At 41.8% G+C, this 24283-nt stretch overlaps 1 protein-coding gene across 1 annotated transcript in view; it reads left to right on the top strand.

Moving 5' to 3' along the window:
- Positions 1-24283, top strand: part of LOC108889175 (ras-related protein Rab-26) — a 71454-nt gene that overhangs the window by 25301 nt on the left and 21870 nt on the right. The window contains 4 exon segments of the mRNA XM_018685542.2: positions 4303-4335; positions 4337-4345; positions 6150-6216; positions 15566-15618. Of these exon segments, the coding sequence (XP_018541058.1) occupies positions 4303-4335; positions 4337-4345; positions 6150-6216; positions 15566-15618 (162 nt within the window).

The raw sequence follows: 24283 nt of genomic DNA, 5'->3' as shown, positions 1-24283 counted from the left end.
CAAACCTCCAGTGAATCCAAATAAGCATTACTGGTTACTTGTAATGGTTGAAAGCCCTGAAACATCTGCTCCTGGGCAGCAGAATAGAGTGTTCCCCTCAGTGGTGGAGCCAGAGTACAGTAACAAATGGATTTGGAATGGTTGCACCTGTAAATCTCACCTAATGTGTAGTTTTTATTCATGTTCAGCTTCATCTTGGTCCATTACACATAATGCCAAACATATTGCTGTTTACTTGGTGCAATTTAACAATGTAATTATTGTGTCAATTTCAGAAAAATAGGAAATACTGAATTTCACAGTCACATCCCTTTAATTTCCCTGGTGGAGTTTTAGCACAACTGATCCAAGGTGAATGAAATGCAATGGGCTCCCTTCCCTGCAGTCAGATGTGGAGTCTTATATAACCCTGTTTGTGGTGCAGTCTAAAGTCATTTTCTTTTCCAGTTAGTGTGACCATAATGTCCTGACCCTGCTAGAAAATGGTGTAAAAGCAGTGGCCCACAGTTTTACCCAAGGTAATGGTGTCCTTGTTGGGGAAAGGGTGTTCAGGTACCCAGCCTCTAGCTCTACACCTCAAATCCTCTAAATTAAACGACAAATAAAGGCTCAGGATGTAGCAATTTCTTATTTATTTTAATTCAACTGCAGTAAGTTATGTTACATACTTGATATCTGAAATCAAGACAGTTGCCAAAATGGGTTGCCATTTTCATTGGCTTTTAAAGGCACATAGATCTAGGTGTTGTTTGCATAAAATTGAAAATGAATATTCTGTTTTCAGATAGCATGTTCTAATGGAAGTACTGTTTGTAAATAGAGAACAACAAGGGGCCAGGGATGGATACTTGGGGAACGCCACAGGTTAAAGTTATAGAGTTGATGTGACAATAGTATGCTTACGGTTTAGGTTAGGTTTTGGAAAAAGTTATGGTTCAGGTTCAAATGACCTCTTTGTTAAGGTTAGGAATTGTTGTCATTGTTATTGTAGTCACGACTTAAAGAGAACTCGAACAAAAGTTATGCAGTTTGACTCAATACTGCCCAAATGGTCGAGTTTTGGTGCTGGGTTGGGATAAGGAGGGACTGTTGGTTCCTTCCTCGTTGGCCAAAAAACATACCTGTGCATTTCAGTGCTCTGCAGGAATGAGTGAGCTAACCTTGACAGCTTGACAGCCAGATCACTAATTAATGTTACAATCTGTAACTTTATGTCAGCACAAGTCATCATTAGAAGACCTCTCCCAAGCTTGGATGGGCAAAAACCTCTCTGCACTGCAAAACCTCATTGTTTGTTTCCAGAGGCTGCCCTTGAGCATTTACTCTTTCCAGACATTAAAGTGGTATATTGCAGTCAAAATGAGGCTCAGGAGCTGTTAAGTGCTCCCCATTTGTAAGGTAAACTAACTTTAACTCACAATATCCCCATGCAATATGTATGAAATGCATTAAGAATGAGGAAAAGTATGTTGTTGGTGAATGAGGCAATCACTCAAGACTTCAAGGCCACCAACGCCCCCCCTGCAGATCTACAGTTTAAATGACAGGACTGTATGTAAAAGAAAAGGAACTTTTGGTGCAGGTGATGCAGCATTAAGTAGAGTGACCAAATAAATCAGGATTTATTTGTTCTTGTGATTGGCTCATTATCTCTCTCTCTCTCTCTCTCACACACACACACACACACACACTGCACTGAGCCACTGGTAGAACTGGCTGCCAGCAGGGCTCCTCCAACCTTTGATTTGTTTCTCCATTTTGAAACTGTAATCAACTTCAACCTGGCTGGTCCTATTTACTGAAGTGTCATTTTGTGTGGTGTGTGTGTGTGTGTGTGTGTGTGTGTGTGTGTGTGTGTGTGTGTGTGTGTGTGTGTGTGTTGACGTGCTTTTAAACATATGACACTGCTCACTCTTCCAAATGCAGCAGCCCTCTTTCATTACAGGGGAGGTCTTCCTCTTGTCTGACCTGGCAACCTGCCCACTGTGTGTAGCTGTGTTTGACAGTCAGAGGATGCTGCCTCACTGAAAAGGCTTTTTCATTTGCCAGAGAAAAACTTCATAACTTCTCTGCTGTTAAGACTGGGGCAACAGAGCAGATGTTTACTGCTGCTAGCTCTTTTCCTGTTTCTCTTGACAAATCAAATGATCTGTCCTTTAGGTCTTCATCTGGGATTTTGGTTCAACCTTCAACCCTCACTGACCTGATATTTTCCTCTTGTCATATTCATTATTCTTGTTGTGCTGGTTTCTCCCAGTTCAACTGACTCAGCTCTTATCTCAGCCCTTAAATGTACACAAACGTCTATGGACTAGTCACTGAACTACTGGTCAGCATGTTTACACTCCTTACCTGAGAGAAACTGCAGAACCATTTCACCACAGTTTCTGTACATCGTGTACCCTCAGCTCAGGTCTCAGGACATGTGAATATTGCACCTCAAGCATAAGATCTGAATATGTGTTTTTATTCATATTAATGAGCCTATAGAGAGGGACTTGTGTAGTTTAAAATTATTGTCTCATTAGGACATGGATAACATGCACTGTATGTGCAGATTTTAAAATGTGTTGTGTATGTTGAAGATACAGATAGAGAGAGTTGTGGATTCTCCATTCTCGAGTGTAGTTGCCTGTTCAGTAAACACTGCCCCCTTAGTTCTGTTGCTACACCTGTGTCCTGTTCTCCCAATGCATGTGAGCAGTTTACAGTAATAACTGTGGAGGATATGCCACTTGAAATTCTTGGTAATTTTTTAAAGAAAGAGTCCTTTGAGCTCAGAGTTTGGTTGGTGGAGAAGTCTAAAGCTTGACTCAGATTTCTGAGTTTTCCTCTATGCTCCCAGTTTTGCTATTGCTACATAGCCAGTGTTAGCATTGTTTACTAGTCTAGAAGAAATGTTGCAAGTTCAGCATCCAACTTAATTCCTTTATTTGCCATGAGCTGCCTCCAGCTGTGGAAAGCAGTGGCAATGTATTGCTCCTAGGTCTATGTGAGTGCTGCCTAGAGGGCATATTCTAACTGCTTGTATTGCAAATGCTACAGTGGCTGGATCTCTTGGCGACCATCACCTCCATGCACTCCTAGCAAGAGACCATGTTTGGCAGCAGAGGAAACTTTAATGAACCCCTTTAAAGCCACCGTCTACTTCTGCAACAGAAACAACTGTATCTGCTTATGCAGTCGCAGAGCTCCCCCAAGGTCTTCATCTTTCACCCCACAGAGACCTCAAAGCATGTGACTGAATACCTAATTCTGTGTTCTCATCAGCACCCTCTGTGCATTTGCATGCAGAAATTCTATCGCCCTGTTCCACTCTGTCTTTAGAGGCAGGTACTGGATGACTGTAAGGATGGAGCAAATGTATAAAGTGCCCAGGGGATCATCATCAAGGCACAGGCACAGCAGTAGCAGCCCAGCAAGCATTTGGTGGACGGAGACGTGTGTTGGATTTCAAACTTTTCACTAAAGAATAAGGAGACATGTTTAAAATGCACTGGGAAAAAAGCATTTCTGCACTCGCACCAGATGGAAACATGCCTCCATGACGCAGATTTGCCTGTATCTCTGTGAAACACATTAGATAGAGCTGCTGATATTCCCACTGGGTCCTGACCAAGGCTATGTGCTCATCCATCTTGTTTGCCAGTATTATCACATCCTGTGTAATGATAGACGGCAAAGTTAGATCTGCTCCGTATCTAGTATAATAGCTGAGAATCGTTCAGGAGCTGCTCCAACTGTTGGCCATCAACCTGGAGGCAATCTGAAAGGATGCCTGCAACCAATTACTTTCCTTGTGAAATGATATTGCAGAGGTATTAGAAAGTGTGTGTGTGTGTGTGTGTGTGTCTGTGTGTGTGTGTGTACACTATGCTAAAGTGTCTGGCAGCCATGGTATTGGTAAATGATGCAACTCCCTGAAACAAAAGTCTTCATCATAACAAAAGGTGTGTGTGTGTGTTTGTACATTGCCATACAACCATCATAGTGATAAAAGAGAGCCTCGCGGCAAAGGCCAAGCCCTTATTACACCAACTGTGGTCACAAAAAGCCGACCATTATACATCAGCGTCGCCATCCACCACTGGATTTGCTCTCCGAACTCTGTTTCCTTTTAGAAAAGAGCAGCAGCGCCTGAAAGCTGAGATTTCTGATGCTTCCCTATTTATTTTGAATAGCTGTTTTTGCTCACTTGTGTCAAGTGTCTGAGTTTTTTCCTTCTCTCTTGCTGCCTTGCTTTTTGTGTCTGCAGATTTTCAATTATGTTTACAGCTAGTTTTTTTTTCTTATGTCTTTCAGAATAAAGTTATGAGCATTGATGCTGTGAAGGTGCAAACTACAGGTAAGAACAAGATGTATCTCTATGAATGTGTGACTCTGTATGTATGTGTGTGTGTGTTCTTTTTAATAACAAATCACCAGCAACTGTTTCTCATGGCAGAAATTCCTCCCATACATCTTCATTGCTCGCTGTGGGAGGGAGAAGGAGCCCAAACGATGACTTAATGAGGCCTTGGTTAATCTTTATCAGTCAATTAGCCTGCTGCTCTGCCTGACTGAAGACACTAGAGGGAATAGCTGACTTTCCATCAGATTATCAAGCCTGGAAGTTATCAGCGAGAAACACAGACAGGCAGAGATGCCGATGAATCTTGGTCGTTCAAAAACAGCATTAGATACTGTCTGATGAGTTTTCCACCTCAATTACACAACGCTCACGTTCTCTCTCCCCTCATCTTTCTCCTTTTTAATGGATCTGTGTTCATCCATCAGTCTATCTGTCAAACGTGATTTTTCAGGTGATATCTCAGAAGCAAGTTTAATGAAACTTGAAGGCATTTTGATAATTTTTAACTTATTTAAAAATGGAGCACGGACTGGTGTAATTGGGACATTACAGTATGATATATCGTAATGTTTTTTGATGTCTCAGACATGCTACTTCCATTTTGACAAACCTTAAAAGGATTATGTTTTTTGCTCTCTTTTCATACATAAAAGAACACAAATTGGCCTGAGTGGGCACTGTAATGAGTAATTACCTCTATTTCTGGACAGGTAGTGTATCAGAGCCTTTTCAGCTGCTTGATGCTTCTGGAAAGTGATGGAGTGGTGAGACTGAATCAAAACATTAAGGCTATGGGCCATTAAACCAACACAATGAGCTGAAAAACACAAAAATGTCTGTAGAGCTGAGGGGAACAGGAGTGTGGTATGTTCCCATGGTCCTATTCACATTAACAACTTAAAACATTTACTGAAACAAGGCTTCAAAACACCAATATAAACACGACAACCGTAACCCCAGCTAATTTGATAAGTTCCCTGAAGTGTAGGCCTATTATATTGAAAGCCATTTGGCACTTTGACGAGGTCCCACAATAGCCCATATCAGCTAGGGAACATATAAGCCTGGGAATTTTTTTTACCCACTCAGTCCCAACATTATCATTATCAGCAGCAGCAGAGCAGATAATGCAGATTTGTTTTTGATTTCTATCATATCATTTCCTTTTATTTGTTTTATTTACATTATTAACTGAATTTAAATGGAAAACAAAGATCCTGTTGAAAAAGATACAAGTGTGAAAATGGGAGCAGAATCAGTGAAACACATGCTGGAGATTCACTGAGGAGAGGAAAAGCAATTTCCGAGAAACTTAATAGCAGTTACACTAGTGTGTAGAAGCAATTTGAATAACATGGAGTCAGGTAAACGTGTAAATGCCCTTTATGACATCCAGAGTCTTCATTGTCATTGCCATTATCTTTTTATTGACTCTAATTGTGCTGTCTTGCAGTACAAAACAAAAAATGATTAGGTCGGGTGCAGGTATGAATAACTCCACTTTAGGGGCAAAATGTGGCTCATCACTGGTCTGTTCTATGTGGTACAGACCAATCAACATTTCTGCTCTCACATGACACAAAAACACTTTACACAGAAGTATAAAAAAGCAGCTGCAACTAGCTAGCCAGCTAATTAAGCTAATGTGCTCCAGGTATTGAAATGAGTTGTAGCTACAGTTGCTAATTTTTGGACAGTGTTGCTCAGGGGACAGGTGGTTTCACAGAGACATGCTAAATATTTTGTTAACTGACGATGATGATAATGATCCAGATGACCTCTTGTTCTTCCTGTTTAGATCTGGGACACTGCTGGACAGGAGCGTTTCCGGAGCGTCACACATGCTTATTACCGCGATGCTCACGGTAAGATTCCTCTGTGTTGGTTGGTGTGAGTCTGATTGTGACCGACATTTTTCACTCTACTTTTTATTTCCTCCTGACACAGCCAGACTGTTCTGACTGACATTCCATTGCCTTTGTTTCCATCAAACGGATGATTGACATCAGCAGTGTCCCTGTTGGGATAGCAAAAACACCCAGGTTGCAGCCTGATTTCATTGACTGGTGTGTATGTATGTATGTATGTGTGTGTGTGTGTGTGTGTGTGTGCGGGAATTTGCCAGAGGCTCCGTGATGTGCAGGTTCCCTTAAGCGAGAGGCTAACCACTGGGTGGGAAAATGAGCCTGCCTCTCACACAGCGGGGGGTGGGACAGCTAAGAGCTGTTCCCATGTGTATGTACGTGAGTGTGTGTGTGTGTAGCAGTTATATCTCGAACAACCCTACTGAAAACAGATAGCAGTGTGCCTCGGGCCACCCTGAATGAGCAGGTGTTGGGGAGCGCACACACACACACACACATTGCCGTACAGGCATTATCTTGAACATAAATTGGTTCAACAGCATACAAAATAGAATTGTAATGGGTGCTTGTTGTGAATGTGCATGTGTTCCTGTTGCATCTTAATGAATGTGTGATTGTACAAGTGTATAAATGTATTCTTAATGGGTACAGACGTGTATGGAAATGCATGTGTGTTCTTATCCGTATCTACACATGTATGAATTTCCTTTTTTTCTGAGTGAGTAGATGTGAATGTGTGTGGCTGGCCATTCGCACGGTGCTATTCTGATAGCTCAGTGCAACAGTTAACCCTCGCTGATCTTTAACAAGGCACCCAGGGAGCCTCGAAGCAACTCCTCCGAGTTGTCCGTCTGCTACTGACTTTTAAATAAAGCTCATTCAGTCTGACAGGCAGGACCAGGGGAGAGGATGCAGTCTGAACACAGCTGTCACGAAAGCTGTCGATTCCTGTGAACTAATGGACTGTTTTTCGTGACTCAGGCTTTTAAATGTAAAGATTGGATGGTCTGCCTTGTTTCTGAGCGTTGACAGGTAGAAGTGAGCAAGTCCAAATACTAAAAAAAGACAAAGTAATTACTGTGCCTCAACTTTGGATCTATAGTCCAAAGCATTTCACATCAATTTAGGAGACAAACATTGCAAAATTCATAAATTCATCACTTCAAAACTTGAATGGAGGATAAAGTCCATTGTTTATCATGAAGTATTCACAAAACCATATAAGACCATGGGTTACATATGTTGCAGTAATTGCTTTAGAGTCACTGATAACGTACACTTAAATTGTGCTTCCTAGTGCTTCTCATTCTTTTTCATCTCCACGTGAAACATTAGCTCAGCACATATGCTCTGCCATCTCAGATACACATATTTATTTGATGATCCTCACTATAGCCAAAGTTTTCTGCCACCAAGCAGTTCCATTGCCATCTGCTAACAGTTAAGGAAAAGACTTAAGCACATAAGGTGCTAAATTGAAACACAAATCTGAAAATGTCATTTGAAAGGCTTGCCAGTATTTTTCAGAGCTACAGGAACATCTCCAGACTACCAGTTACTGTATGTCACTACTCAAGCTAACAGCTGAGTGTACAACAAATCAGAATGAATCGACATAATCCATTAAATCCAATAAATGTCAACTTTGTGGGCTGTTTCTCTCTGTTGGAGACTGATATATACCTAGCCTCAAGCTGTGTTTAGTAAGTTTAGTAAGTAGTAAGACCTTTGCAATTATTTAGGTGATTGCAGTGGTGGTGGTATTGTTAGAACAGTCCAATTGGAAAATCAATCTATGTGTTTAAAAGCTTAGCAGATGCCCAAACACAGCACAGTGATTTATATTACTCACAGGCAGGATTTTACAGCTCTGGAAAGTTCAGATCATGGTAGCATGCTAACATTCGCTAATTTACTCAACACAAGTACAGATGAGGCTGATGGTAGGTAGGTATTTGGTCAGTTAAGTATTGGCCAAATTGGGGGGAACATTTATGTTTGTGACAAATTTCAACATAATCTTTCCAAAAGTTGTCAAGACATTTTACTCAAAACCATAAATGTCAACCTCATGACAGTGAAAGCAGAAAGAAATCTGTGATCTTGGTGGTGATATTGGTGATTAGGATTAAATCGCATGAGAGCCATGAATCTTCATGCAAAATATTGTGCCATCAGTTACATTTTGAGACATGGCGCTATATGAAAAGTCAGGGTATCCTAAAGTCATTATTGTTCATTTTCTGGAGAGTATGGACATACTATTCTAAAGCTTACGGCAATCTGTCCCATAGCTGTTTAGATGATTCAGTCTGGACCAGTCTGACTAGTTTGGTGAAAGACATTCGCAGTTTTTATTGTTTAAATGCAGCAAATGCTTTACCTACTGACGGCTTAAAGGTTGTTGAGTGAGAGTAGAGCATTTCTTACTACTTACTTTGCTCCCTGGACAGCTATTGATGTTTGTTTATTTTGACTTTGGCCCTGATCTGGACTGTCATTAAGGCCTTAATGAGAGAGCAAGAAGATCCAGACAATCCGAGCAAATGAGCTGGTGGTTACAGTGAGCTCAGTGCAATCTGCCAGGCCCATCTGGTGTAGAGGGCGCTGTGAAAGTCCAGCTGGGTCCAGACACCAGCCGCAGACTGTTTTTTCCCCTCTCTCTCCCAGTGGAGCTGACAGTTTGTCATTTCCACAGCATGGAGCGAAACCACAGGGTGTTAAAAAAGAGGAAAAGCGGACTCCGAGGGAGAGACAAGTAACAAGAGGGGGGTAGGCAGGACAGGGAGGGATAGAAACGCTCAGTAATACAGGGAATATTGAAAGAGATCAAAATCTAATTCAAGCATGAGTGGGAAAGATGGAAAAAGATTAGGTAAGATAATTTGATTTATCAAATCAAGAAAGAAAAGTAAGAGGTCCAGAGGAACAAAGCAGACACGCTGGTTCAAATATGCAAACAACTAGCTTTCACCTCTCTCCAGGTTGGCTGAGGCCAGACCCACTGTGAAGACAAAAGGCAACTGGCACAAATCAGCTAATGTAGAGAAAGAATGGAGAGTGAATAAAAGGTTTGAGTGAAATCACTGTAGAGCTTTCAATAGAAGCTCGCTCTGTAATGAAGTGGCGTTATGCAGTAGGCAGCACCACAACAGGCACAGAGGAATTAAAGAAGAATGGAGCTCAAGGTTGTCAAGAGTGCCCAGGTAATGGAAGACCGTGAGTGGTTTCACTCCAGCCCCTTCATGCACTTATCCTTTCACGACAAATAACGTGCAGACGGAAATCATGGAGTTAATAAATCGCTACCGCCAAAAGAAGCACCATCTTTACCGTTAACAATGTTGGATCAGACACTTTGTCACATTAGCAAATGATGGACTTTTCAGCTCAGAATGAAAACTCCTTTCCCATTACCTTATCACACTGATGGATTTAAAGAAACAGAATGACAGCTAATATATTTTATGGAACAGGTAATGGCTGCATTACAGGTGATGGCTCCAAATGGTGCTTATATGATTGAAAGGGTTGTTTTGGCTGTATTGTCCAGAACTGAGGCTTTGGCTGCTTCATTTCTCTGTAATGGCCTTCATCGCCTTTTTGTTATCCATGGGTTGAGGACGGGGGTCATGGCTATGAAGCAATGTGTCAAAAGAAAACACACAGATTCAGTATTAAGTAAAAGATGGAGGACTGGCTTTGCAAAGGAAACACTGACATACTTCGCACTGTACAGTGCATCAGTAAACTCAAACAGAGGGTGGAGGGATTTGTTGTCGGCCTTCAGGATGTCTGTGTCCTGCCATATGGGGATGAAGTGTCAGGTCGTTTTGTCAGTGGACAGGACATGAGCAATGGCCCTGTACTGCTCCAGGACTCCTCCTATCATGGCCTGCCCCACTCTCCACCTTGTGGGGCAGTTCGTCTTCAGTGCATGCTCTGGAGGCCCCAGCAGCCTGTTGTAAGAGACCCATCTGTTGTGTGTTATAATGCAGACAAATCTCCAAATCCTCCTGCAGACTCCAAAAGGCCATCTCCTCCCTCAGTGCCTGGGCAGTTGACTGTTGTGTGGTCCTGTGGGAAAAATGACATTTCCAAGCATCAACTCCTCTTTGTAAAATCACCATCTCTGCAATTGTCAGGCTTATGCACAGCCCCATAGTTCTGCTTGACCATAGGTCAGTGGTGGTCGCCAAGTATACGACAGCTGTGACACCCCTCTCTATTTCCCACTTCGCACACAGTGCAGGCAATGCCACTTTCAGGAAATAATTGCATGAGGGGATTGCAGATCTTTTGTCCAGTGTGTTCACCATTTTCCTGAACACTTAACTTCATTTATTGAATAAGGAAATCATCTCGTTAATATTTCAGTTTCACAATTAAATTGTCTATTTCAGAGCTTCTGAAAGTGTGAGGCATACTTCCCCAGGGGGGCGTGGGAGAGTTGAAGGGCACGCATGGAGACATGAGGCAAAGAGCCTGCTTGAGGTCAAAGGGACAGGTACATGCCAGTGCATACATACACCATTAATGGTCTGAGTTGCAGCAGAAGCTGTAACATGCAGCTCAGGGAGGCCATTAAAGTACCTTAGAGAGAGACTATGCAACGTTTGAGAGAAGGAATAACATGTATTTTAGCATTTACTTATATCCTGTAATTGTCTTAGTGGCCACCGCAGCAAAACTGCCCACTCGTGATCGCTGAAATTTGCTTCAAACAATCACCCTTCTTTTCAGAGTCATCACTGAGTCAGATCTGAGCGCACATATTTGAAACACATAGTTTAGTTTTCTTTCTCCGATGCCATGGTTAAATGGAAATAGATGCTCCTTACATCTCCAGAACCTGTTTGACAACCATCCCATCTTCAGTGCCTTTAGATCATGGTGATGGTGCTGACTCCAGGGTCTTCACATCTAATGGGCAGTGTAAAAACTGTTACTCAGCACTAAATCTGTGTTTTGCAAGGTGTATGCACAGAAGCAGTGATGAATGACAACTGTAGGACAAACAGAGGCTACATCTATTTCTTATTAAATCAGTGTCATTACCTCATCATGTCGTTGCTCTGCTCTGCCTCATTCCATCCTGCCTGCATCATCTTTTATTCCCTCTATTCCACCTTCTTGGGTCATCACCTTCACCATTAATGAGCGACTACGAGCCTCAATCAGCAGCAGCTTGTGTGAGCGAAACATTCCCCTAACTTAGACAGGGAGGATGGACACCGGCAGAGGGAACAGTGATCAAGAGACTAGCAGAGAAAGTACAGAAAAAGAAAGGAAAAATGGAAGGAAAGAGATGGAGAAAAACAGAAAGGGAAGGAAGGAGGAAGATGGATGAAGAAGAGGGAAATAGCAATTGGAAACAAAACATTGCAGGTATTGCTCCACTATAGGGAAAGCCATGAGCTTTGCAATCCATCATCAAACTTTCTCTCAGTCTCTTACACACACACACACACACACACACACACAGAGAGAGAGAGAGAGACAGTTGCTAGCTTCTTGCATATTAAAGTGATTATGCAAGGTCACAGTCAAAGGCATTTCTGAGGCCTTTATTCTTGGGCATCTGTGTGAAGTGAGTTGAGAGGAAGCTCAAAAAGACGTGTGTGTCTGTGTGTGTGTGTGCACGTTAATGTATCTGCCTGCTTATACTCTCCATTGAACTCATTGTTGATACACCATAATATCTTGACTCATTTATCGTTTTCAGATATCGATCCATCCCTCACATTCTGCATTCTTCACCTGCTCATTCCTCTATAACGTTTATCTGAAAAGGCCGTCTCCAAATATTAATGGATTCAGCTGTCACTACGCCTGGGGAATTTAGTAATCGCATGTCGTGGTGATTGATCCACCGCTCTCTAAAATGGATGTCGTAGAAAAGAGCCCCCTGGGCCGTGCTTAGCCAGAAGAAGAGGTAGGAATGACAACTGCTGCTAGAACTGTTGGAGGAATAATGAAGGAAGGGGACGCTGGTAGCAGTTTTGCATGCTCTCTGTCATTTGTTTGTACAGTAACATCAATGCTGGGGCAGCAACTTGCCTGAAGGGCTAAAGTGAAACTCATCAGTCAGATCACACACACACACATAGTATTTTCATTAGCAGGTGTCCTCACTGTGAAGTAATCATTGGTGAGCTTTTAATTTTCAAGGCAGTAATGGACCAGAAGAGTGACTGCTGGCACTTAGTTGCAAGCCGATGGAAGTGTTCTGGCAGTGCTCTTAGTGTGCATGGAAATCAGTTCAGTCTGTAAAAGCCACGTCTGAAATCACATTTTAAACTTGATGTCTGTCATAACTCTGAAATTCTCCAGTTGAGAAGCAGCTTTAAGATGCCTTACTTTAGGTAGAAATACTATCATCATAAGCACAGGCCGTAACAAGTAAAAGTACTGCACTGGGAGTTCAATACCACTGTGAGCTAGAGCCAACAGGTGACTTGTGTAGCTTAGCCTTAATCCAAAAACAGCAAAACTGGCTTTGTATAAAAATGGAAAACAACTATATTGTATTGATTATGTATGTCTTCTTTGTTTAATCCATACAAAGATTGTGTCGTCAAGAGGTTACACATACATCAGAACCACAACATTCCCTGAAATCCATATCATGATATCAGCCCCCTCTCCCTACCACAGCTATCAAATAAAAGCCAATGATACCATAAAATAATCCCTTTAAAAAAAGATGCTTCACATATGGGTTGTTATGGCCATTGCAACGATTAAACATTGTTTGATGTACTGTATATTTCCATGACTCCTGCCAACCACTTGTTAATGTTGTTGGCTTTAGTCAAGTACTCCCGACAAAATGATTCTCTGATCATTATTGTGCAAAACGTTAAATTCAACAGTCATGAAACCCGTCAGTGCATCACAGGCTTATGTCTATTTGCCTTTGTATGCATATGTCAACGTGCATTGCTTATTTATGTGACTTATTGTCAAGGGAAGGAGAGCAGCCAAGGTCAGTTGGTGATTATTGACGCAGATTATCATCTGAGAGATGATGGATGGCTGTGCTCTTTATGGATCACTTCACTCCATCAGACTCCATCTCTTCCTGCTCAGCCTCTCCTGCAGGAACTTTGATAGTCAAGGTGGCAGTGGCTCACAAAGTCAAATAGTTATTGGTGTGTTGGCAGTTTGGGTCATGTGCTGATGTGGAAGTTGTATTGTTCTGTTTCCATAAAATATAAACTTAGCATTTGCAGTGGAAGATAATGCCTATCAAACTAAAATCAAAATGTCATTCTCAGAGATCACCTGCAACCTAACCCTAACCTCCTGAACAGGTCTGAAAGTAACAAAATATGTTCTTGCCTTCCCAAGCGACTCAAAGAAACATAACTAATCATATGAGCTTTTTCTGGTCTGTGCTTGTTGAGGGTAAGGTTATAGAAGATGGCTCAAATGTTTAAATCTACAATAACTGATTTTTTTCTGGCCATTTGGTGGCAGCAGGAACATTGTAAACACAACACTGACACATCACCTTTTAAGTTTATATGGGGAAACGTGTTTGCCAACATTTGCTTATTTATACATCCAGCAGTTGCAACAGGCGTTTCTGTCCACCTGTTGAATGTAATGTCCAATATTCACTCTCATTAAGCTCTATTTTTGGGCTGCGCTGCTTTTTCCCTGGAAACAGCTGCATGCTTCATCCGAAAACTGTGTTATTAGAGAGGTGAGAGTGAACCAGTCAGTAAAGCTGTAGGTGCCAGGTGAGCTAGAGACGACGAGATGGACAAACAGACATGAATACAATTCTTCTATCCTTAATGCTTCTTGGTTTCTGGTCAGCAGACAGTGCAGTTTAAGTCTTAGTATCTGTATGGGCTTCTGTAAAATTAAAAATAATGAATTCAAATATGTTTTTATTGTTTCTACCCACTGTCTTCAAGTCTCACTATTTCTCTGCCAGGTCTGTCTATTAATCTTACCTGTCTCACCTTTTTGTCTTTGTCCGTCTGTACCTCTTGTCCTTCTTGTCTCACTACCACCAGCGTCCGCTGCCCTTTCGCCTGGCTCCCTCTGCCTTTCAAAGTTGTTATGTCTGCCCTCTCTTTTGCAGCCACAAACTCTCTGCCTCTGCTGCTGTGAGAAAGTTGTCTAGCTTCGTCTGTCTTGTGCTCCAGGCAAGATGTAATTGGATTACGGGAGGGTGAAGGAAAGCAACTCCTTGTGGTTTAGTCTGGTCTTCTGGTGGCTGATAAACACTGGAGCCACTTGAGTGGAAATTAACTCTTGGGGCAGGGCATCTCTTTCTCCTTTTTGTTTCTTTTTCTCTCCACCTTCTTCTTTCTCCCCCTCTCTGTTTCCTCTCAGTTTGACAGAGGCAGTCCATGCTCACGGTGATTACAACTCATTAAACACCCTTCATGGACTTGTCTGGCTGGAATAAACAAATAGAGGACTTAATCTAAAATAGATTGGTGAAAATGTGGCCATGGCTGAGGGGTGGAGGTGCTGGGGTGTTGAGAGGGAAAGTGAGGGGGAGGGATATGTAGAGGACGATGAAAAAAATGAAGATGAATGAGGATGGAGTGAGATGTAAGTAAAGAAGATGGCTGGAGGGATCAGATGCAGTAGTGGGAGGAGAGGTGCTGTGGAGGTAATTAGCTTAAGCTAATTCTTCCAAGTGAAGGCTGATCCAGCTGAGAAAATGAGTTACAATTGCCCTCGTAGGTGTAATGAGTTTTTCTGTCTGACAGAGCTTTATAACGCGCACCCTCCAGTTTGTGCTAAAACATACCTGAGATTATATTCTCTTGTATGGCAGCACGGTGCAGTTGGAGATAATTAGAATTCACATGTGTGGTTATGTTGTCAGGTGTGATACTAATGCTGTGGTGAAATGGAGAGCTCAGCAACTTTTCTCAACTATCAGTGGAAACCCTTTTAGACTTTCTCTTCATGCATTTCTCCTGCGTAAGATCCAAAACCTTAAATATGGAGGTGCAGTCACAGAGCTCAGAGACTACAAGAAGAAAAGCTGATGAGGATTTGGCCACCATTCCCTCCAAAGAGGTCACTATGTGCAGCGTTACATGTCTCCTGCCACACTTGCTTCCTAGATGTCCCTTTGTGTAAGTGCATCAAACACCGTCTGCAGCCTGTGCTGGATTTCCTCCACTGTGTCAAAATGGCAACAATTCAGCTTGAATGTCATTCTGGGGAAGAGGAAGATGTAGCAGGGAGCCATGTCAGGCGGGTGGGGAGCAGTGGCTCGGAGGTTTTTGTCATCTGACATGTGGATTGTTAGAACAGCAAGTAGTCAAATACAAATTTCAAATGTGTCTGCTTTTTCCCTCTCTCTCCTCAGCTCTTCTCCTCCTGTACGATGTCACCAACAAAGCATCCTTCGACAACATCCGGGTAAGAACAACTACACTTGTCTGTCACTCTCCCCTTCCTCCTTCATTTCTTTAATACAGTGCAGTGTTGCTCATTTTGTTTTATGTCAATCCCAAAAAATGATTTCTCCCAGGTTGGGAGTTAGTTGCTGCCCCAAAGGAAGGAGTTAAAGTTTCTTGGGTTGTTCACAAGTGAGGGTAAAATAAAGTATGAGGTTGATGAACTTGTGTAGTGTCAGCAGTTATGCCTATTGAGGTGAAGAGAGACCTGAGTCTGAACCTCCCTTATGATCATGAGCTTTGGGTTGTGGCCAAAGTACAAGGTCACTACCTGGGTGCAAGTGGCTGAGATGAATTTCCTCTGAGCTCGGCTTTACAGTCAGGGTAAGGATCTCAATCATCCGGAGCGACCTGAGTCACTGTTCTTTCTCATCAAAATGAACCCATCTGATCTGGGTACCTGGAGGTTTTCCCATGGTAGGAGACTCTGGGGTAAAACCAGAACAAACAATGTATTTCATCTGGTTTGGACTTTGGATATCACTTGAGGTTCTGTGCTATCGTCTGTAGGTTACACAATCTTCTGACACCTGCATGAATCTTTGTGTTAGATTTTGGCACAAACAAGTGTAATGTCAAATTCTGCATATTGCTGGACTTTGATGTAAAAATTTTAATATGGTATAAACACGTTAATGCAGTGCGTATGAAAAGTTTCCTATCCACCGAACGTGTGCAGCTGAATGCATAACTCCCTAGAATAATCTGCAAAGGTGCCCGTACTGGCTCATACCTACAGCAGGGATCGGATGATGAATGACGATGACCCCGGTGGCAACAAATGAAAGGAGGTGGTGAAACTGAAAAGCATGGGGTGGCAGATTAGAACTCACTTTTTTCCCCAAATGGACTCGTCTCTTTGTAGTTGCAGCCTGTCTCTACTCTGAACTCCGCTCCCACTGTGATTTTCCAGCCATCTCCTGCCCCATTTGGAGCCACTCCCCTCAGCCCTTGTAGGTGCATTTTACTCTCCTTTGATTAACGCAGCGCAGAGTTAAGAGCAGAATATAGCCATTATAAAAGTGTATGTCTTACACATCAAGGAGAAGAATGGCTCTGTGGCCATCTGCTAGGCCTGACGCATTTACATCTGGAGTCAGTGTGTGTGGGTGGATTTGTTAGGGAGTGTGTGTGTGTGGTGTGTGTGTGTGTGTGTGTATGGTATGCCTGTGTGTGGTGCCTGCATGACCTGAATGTGTGTGTGTGCTCACGCAGGTGTGTGTGTAGGTTCATTAACAGAGGACTGGGAGCAGAAAACAGACGCAGAGCTTAGCTTCTCTCCAAACAGCTGGTTAGCATCATTATGCTTTTAATAGTTTCTATTAAATCACTCTATCTTTTATCTGAAGCCTCGGATCGGAACGTTATTCTTTAGAACAAATAATTGTCAGGTCTAAGCTGCATATTCAGTTTTAGCAAAGCATCATGTTGTTCCAGTTACCAGTCGATTGAGTCATTATACCTCGCTGCTCCGTGGCACCAGTAAAAAATCTCTCTTGCTTACAACCCATGAGGTGGGTTGGCCACAAATGGAGGCAGAGAATGGGGTTATAATTGGAAATTATCTTGGTGTCCACAACAAGACAATGTAACAGACAGAGCAGATGATGATGTTGTGCTGCTTATTATCTCAAATGTTGAACATTAATGAGAAAAAAAACATTAATACGTGAGTACCTCATAAGTAAAAAGCAATGAGCAGCAAAGCACCCAGGTTTTCAGATCTGTACTGTTGACACTGATGCGTGTACAGTTTATTTTAGCATTAGCAATTGTTTGGATTAGCTTTCAGCTTCCCACCATAGAAACTAGTAGGTGAGTGGTTAAAGCTAGGGTACGGATGAAACAGACTTCATATGAAATGTCATGGAACCACATCTAACGTGTTTAGCCAGGTGTTGGTACCAGGTCTAACAGGCAAACAAACAGAGTTGGCTCCCCAGTCGGCCTCTTCGGTATTCCTCAGCATACAGATTGTAGTTTGACACGTACTGGAAGCACCGAGGGAAGCAGGGATGTACCACAGCTGGTATCAGCGGCGTGTCAAGTCAATTATATGCATTTGTAGTACTGAGCTGTCTCAGGAGAAAGCACAAACAGCTAGGTAAAGCCCCGAGGGGAAAACCTGATTCAGTCACTCAGCAGCTGCACTGCTTAAAACAAAATTTAGTCACACAGCACTCAAGTGAGTTTTTAACACTGTTTAAGGTTATAATGCAGGATAATTGGAGGTGTATAAAAGCTGAGAGGGCACAAAAAGTCATGAAGGATGCTATGTGAAGACAACGTCACGTCACCCAGTGTTTGGGTGTGATGCCTGTTTTGGCCGAGTGAGTCGAGGATTCACCAAGATTAAGATCTGGGGTGGGGTAGAGAGAGGAAAATAGATTTTTTTTTTTAACTCTGCAAACTGGATGAAACACAATATTGCTCTGTGACCACTTGTATAAATGCATAGAAATGGGTTCTTGGTCAGGGTGTAACACCTTCTTGTTATAAGTTTCTTTTTCTGCCGTATGGCATGACTTTAGAAAGACTGAGATACACTGCCCCGCAGCTACAAACAGTATGGACAGGTCATGGGTCTTACCTTGGTTTGTTAGCATCCCTGAGAACCACAGGAGCACCTCCAATCAGACTGCCTTGAAGCAATCAAAGAAAGCACAAAGAGCAGGAAGAGAGTAGATGATTTGAAATCAGAAAGCTTTTGTGAAAGGAGATGCAGGGGACTGTACTATGACAGGTGGTTTATTCAGAGGTGTATGCAAGTTTGAAGGTTTCACATGTGATCCACACTTTGATTTGTTTTTTTGTTTTTTTTGCTTAATTTGAAATTATGAAGCAGTAGCACTCTGTCTGTGTACTGTTTGAATTATCACTTCGTATTTCAAATGTTGGCATTTGGGCTCAGAAGATAAATCCTCTTCATCCTGACATGATTATTCTCCAGAGTAAATCCATCACCATCCATCATGTCATGACGTACACAGCATCCATCCTCCCTCCACACAGGGGTTTCTCCACGTATGAGGGTCAGTTAGCACTTTAAGTTACACACATGACAGCATTAGCACAAAAACGGCTCTAATGCTCCAGAGCAGATGAAAACACAGTGGGAGGCTAGTGGACAGTCTGTGTGTGTGTGTGTGTGTGTCTGTGTGTGAGATATGAATATACTGTATGGGCTGTAATCCCTGCGGAGTAGGTGAGAGAGCACACCTGTTCAGCTCGGTACAGAACTACATCCTGCAGGACACATACACACAAAGGCAATTTGGGCTTGTTAATGTTAATCAATTCTAATTACAACAATTAAAGTGCAGATTGTGCACACACACACCACACACACACTTACTGACATGATTCACTCCCTAGCCCCTTATCCTAACCTTAACTTTCAGTCCCCATAATGTGACTGTGTAAACCGTTTTCAGTCCCCACAACATGAGGAATACCTAGACAGCACACACACACACACACACACACCCCAGAGAAGCAGTGTGTGCAGTTTTCTTCACTCTCACCTGTTTGATAGATTTTCGTGACACACTGTGTGCTGTAGTGGCAGGAGAAACACACTGTCGCTGGCAAACCAGCGGTGCATTGAAATTGTGGTGTCAAGATTTACTACATGTTGTGCTTCCTCTCACCCACCGGCTCTGAGCAGGTCAACAGCTCATTTCTGTCACTTCAGCGTGTGCTCCGAGTTGACCTTTCCAAAACCACACATATTATACATGTTATACTTATGGGCCTTCATAAACTATGTCAAATTACATTTATTCAGGTTGTGCATATGTTTATATTACTCGTAAGTTATTTCTATATTTCTGTTCCACTGCATTTCAGATGAAGATTTTCACATAAGGATTTTGTGACATATAATGCACTGTTACATTAAATACACAGGTGTATTTAGTCCTTTATAAAGTCATTTTTAGATGTCAGAAAAATTAGTTTTATTCATTCATATTTCTCAGTGTAGACTGTTTTGTATTTCATGTTTAAGCTGTCTCATCTTCCACATAAGTCACTGTAACTTCTCATAGATTGACACCAACCAGATCCAAGTTAGACAGCACTTAAGATTCCAAGAAGCAAGGAATACTGCGTTTTAGTAGCAGGACTGAGGCAGTTGAGAAAACTAAATGAGATTCTTTCATCAGTCCTGACTTCTCCTGGGATGGCTAATTGGAAATATCTTAACCGTTGTTCCAGTCAGAGCACATTTCGTCTGAGCTAGCTCTGTCATTCTCATGCTGCAGTTCTGCTTTTAAACGATCTGATTCGTTAATGCCACAAAAACTTCCTCATCATCAGTAGCCTCAGGGACATCTTCATTTGTAGAGCTGCTGTCATTAAAATAACCTCCCTTGTCAAAGAAAATGTTCATGCTTAATTGAATGAAATGACTGAATCACAGTGTCATGTAATCCTTGACTGCTAAAGGCCCCAGGTCTGCGTTTATGGGTAAAATAATAGTTAGCCATTTTGCAAATGTGATTTGATATGAAATTATATTTCTTCTGCTTGTCCACTAAAAAGCTAATGATCAGTGATATCTATGAATACCACGGGACACTCCTCTGCTATTCCTGTAAAGCTGCTAAAGTAATAATGTTAAATACCTTTAAAAATTACTATTCTAAAAAATATTTAATTCCAATTTATTCATTCTTTTTATTTATTGAACATCAGTTAAAGTAGTTAGTTTGTAAGACACTGAACCAGCGCAGAAAGCTCTAATAACACAGATGGAGGCTCTGACTACACAACGAATACAAACACTAACAGCAGCCTAATAAACCATAAAAACAAAACAAATAATGGTCACTCACTCACTCACTCACCTCAGTCACTCATGGTGCTGGCAAATGTAGTTGTGGCCTCCGTTGGCTCATTCTACATGTGACCACATGCCACAGATGGAGCAAGAAATCCATCGATCCCCCGGCCAGTTTAGCAAGGGGAACGCTCAGCTCCTGTGCCATGTCCCTAATTGATTTTCCTTCCTCAACTGCTTTTGAGGCCCTGCTCAAAAGATCCACTGGCACTCCACTATTTGTGCTCCTAGCACACACACATAAACAAAGCAGCCTACAGGCTATGCAACAGTTGTTAGTCTGCCTGTCCACACAAAGTAAATACATACATTTTATTCTATGTAAATGAAAGAGCATAGAATTGTGATTACAACAATCTAAGTTCAGTTTCAGTTGACGAGTCGTCATAGAAGGAAGAGAAACTCTTTACAGAGAGCAGTGATTGAAAAAAAACACACATGTATTTCTATTAAAAGGTTTTAGATGGTTTAAGTAGTTTAAGGGCCTGTGAATGCATACTTGCAGCACACACAGCTCTGACCACATACATATGCATTCAAGGCTACTGCTGCACACACTGATGTCTCCCATAGTGTGAAACCATTAGCAGCAGAGCCTCAGGGTGAGGGCTGGAAACCATTTGGATGATAGAGATGGAGACAGGACGTCCAGTTCTTTCCATCTCTCACTTTCTCTTACTCTTTCTCTCGTGTTTTTCTTTGCTCCTTCACTCCTCTTCTCAGTCTCCATATCATCTGTAATCATGACCACAGCTGCTGCTGATTTCTATCTGTTCCTCTTTTCTACCTCTGTCTACCTCGTGTATAGCTCCTGCTATTTCTGGTTTCGTACGTTGCTTTACATTTCCATAACATTAGGTGGAAATTCTGATAAATGAACATCGTCACTGCAAAATCAAGAAGGAAAAAATAAAATTAATAATTTTACATTTGGCCTCTTAAGCCACTTTCAGACACGCACCTCATTATGTTGATAGGATGGCAATTTAACAAGTCAGTCTCAGGTCTGAATAAGTGCTCACCATATTTACATAGTCACGAGGGCAATCTTACTGGGTCGGACCAAGTTCTATAAAACTTACAAATTGAATGCTGTCTGATTAACATAAAAGCCACAGCAACACAAGGTTAGACAGGCACAGAGAGAATAAATGCAAGACGTGTTCTCTTTTTTTTTTAAGAGCACTGTAATAAACACATCGCTTAATCATCATTTAACTGCAATGATAATAATGATAATAAGACCTGCAGTCTCCTTCCCAGTATTTTTGAAGGCAGGCTGCTTTATATACAGAATGTGAGCAAATAGGAGTTTAATGAGAATCCTGATTTAATGTCTTGTCACTCTTTGTCTGGGCACTTTAGATATTATAAAGAAGGCAGCAGGATTTATGCCATTTACATATTTTTCTGTTTCTCTTGTCAGACAACTCAATGGGTATGAAATATTTATTTGATTGCGGCCAATAAATGCTAGCTGTTAATCAGCAGTCATTTCCTGGCTGCTGCCTTGCAGTGATAAAATCATTATTTTACAATGTCGTCCGACAGAGTCAACATAAATCCAGGTTACTGACAACATCAGTGCTGTGTGCTGAAGGAAAGTCGGGGTAAATGAATCTTCACTGCCACACAGCCCCTGACCCACACTGAGCAGCCTAACTGATTAAAACCCTCAGTTTTCCCTGTGCACACTAAAACACCAAGCTGATGCTTGAACATTTATGCAGCTTGTAGACTAATTTGGAAAAGCTCAGTTTTTGGGCAGAGACAAACACTTTTTCTTGATGGAGACTGAAACTGAGAGAAAAAGATGTGTTTACAGTTTTAAGCTGCTTAGAGTGGCTGTGCTCTGAGGAGGAGGGAGTGAGTGTCTTGTTAAGTTTAAAATCCATCACTGATGCAGCTTATGAGAGAACAGAAATCACTTTTCCGAGCTGATATCATCATTTTTCGTCTGCTACCTGGCTCATGTCAGATACTAAATATGGCCTGAGCATTGTGGCTCTTTATATAAATGTCCTGTCATGTCTGAATGAAGCCAGAGGGAACCTTTACACATCAGGCACCTCTGTCAGAGTGACAAAAAGCCTTCACTTAAACACACAGATGAAGCCAGCAATGTTACATATTCCATATCTGAGAGGATGCTTCTACAGTGTGATATTTTAGACTATAAAAACAACATCCTTTTATTGACCTAATACTAGAATAGTCAAAATCTCTCAGCAGTAATTGTGCAAAATGTTGTTTCTAAGAAGGTTTATCTGAGTGAGTGACGCTGCTGCTCAACTCATTGTCCTTCATTTCTGGTCTCATCATCCCACTGCTCCGTCCTCACCCCCCCGTCTCAATTTGCTCCAATTACATCCTGTTCAATTTGCACCATTGCTAACAGTAAAGAGAATGAACTCTCATGACGCTCAGTGCAGCTGACAGTGAGCCTGCCATCTGAAACATGAAGGTCTTAATCTGACAAGGTCTTCAGTTCTGCCCCTTTTTCATGTGACAGCGTGACGTTGTCCTGTCATAACAAAGAGGAATGCTGTTTACACCTGAATGCTGTATCTATAGACCAGCACAGTGTAAACATTTCAAGGCTACTGTGCTTTCACTGACAGCATGGACACACAGATATACAGTATATGCTCAGTCACATACAGTACTGTGCACACACATGCATCTCACAGGCCTTGGTATACAGGCTGTAATTTGCTTCAAGGACATGTTGATGATAAGTTGGTTGTCATGCCAACCTGTTCATGATGATGAGTTTTTACCATCAGTGCAGCAACCTCTTTTCACCATCACTGTCAGCATTTTGATTGGACCTTGATGTGTCTTATTATGGCGCCCATAACAGCTGGTTAATAATAATAGCAAAATAAAGAATGTACATTATGAGGGCACTCGAGACACACATATTCTGGTGTGACCAGTGTATCCATTATCATAATGCAGAAGTGATTGTAACACTTGAAATTCTACAACTTCATCTGAATAATCAGAAAACCCTGATGAATAGAAAAATTATTGGCAGCAGCTAAATAACGGCTTGTCAGACTGTTGCCAAGGCTGCAAGCACTAGATGTGTTATTGCATGCATGTAGATGTAGTTGTAATTCTTCAGGAGCCTGATGCCTTTAAACCATTGAATCTTTTTACAACCTCATATCAGGGCTTTACAGCTGCTGCTGTGGCACCGTACACCCTGTTGGCTAAAGACACTGCTCAGTAGCAGATTTCCACTCTCTCAAATACCAGACACACACACATGAATATACACACAGACACACACAGACACAGATTTTATTGGTATTGACCAGGACGTATGGGCACAGAGGCCACCGAGGAAAATCATTAACTCTTTAAATCACTGAAAGCCTTCTCGCAGCAGGGAGGCTTTGTTGTTCAAAAGATTCCCACAACAGTAAAGTAAAAATCAATGTGATGTACACCCAGTGTCAGCTGGCACACGGTCAAATAAATATTCAAGGAGCTTAGACAAATGGAGCTGACTGTAGGGAGCAGAATTACAGTGTGTTTGTGCAAATATCATCAGTGGAGTTTTTTTTCTCTGTTGCATTTAATACATATTGTTGTGTTCGTGCCATGAAAGTCTATCCTCAATACAGTGGTGACATGAAGTGACTCCTTCTTGGCGTTACTACACTGTAAAAAAAAAATAAGGAACAAAATCAACAGTCCTCAGGCATATTACATTATATATTATATATATGAGCCTTGGGCAGTCTATGTTAGGCAAACAAAGACTCAGTTTTCT

The sequence above is a fragment of the Lates calcarifer genome, linkage group LG23 (genome assembly GCF_001640805.2).
Source record: "Lates calcarifer isolate ASB-BC8 linkage group LG23, TLL_Latcal_v3, whole genome shotgun sequence".
In the NCBI taxonomy this organism is placed as follows: Eukaryota; Metazoa; Chordata; class Actinopteri; family Centropomidae; genus Lates; species Lates calcarifer.
Note: the sequence above shows the minus strand (reverse complement) of the source record. Positions and strands in the feature narration are given on the sequence as shown.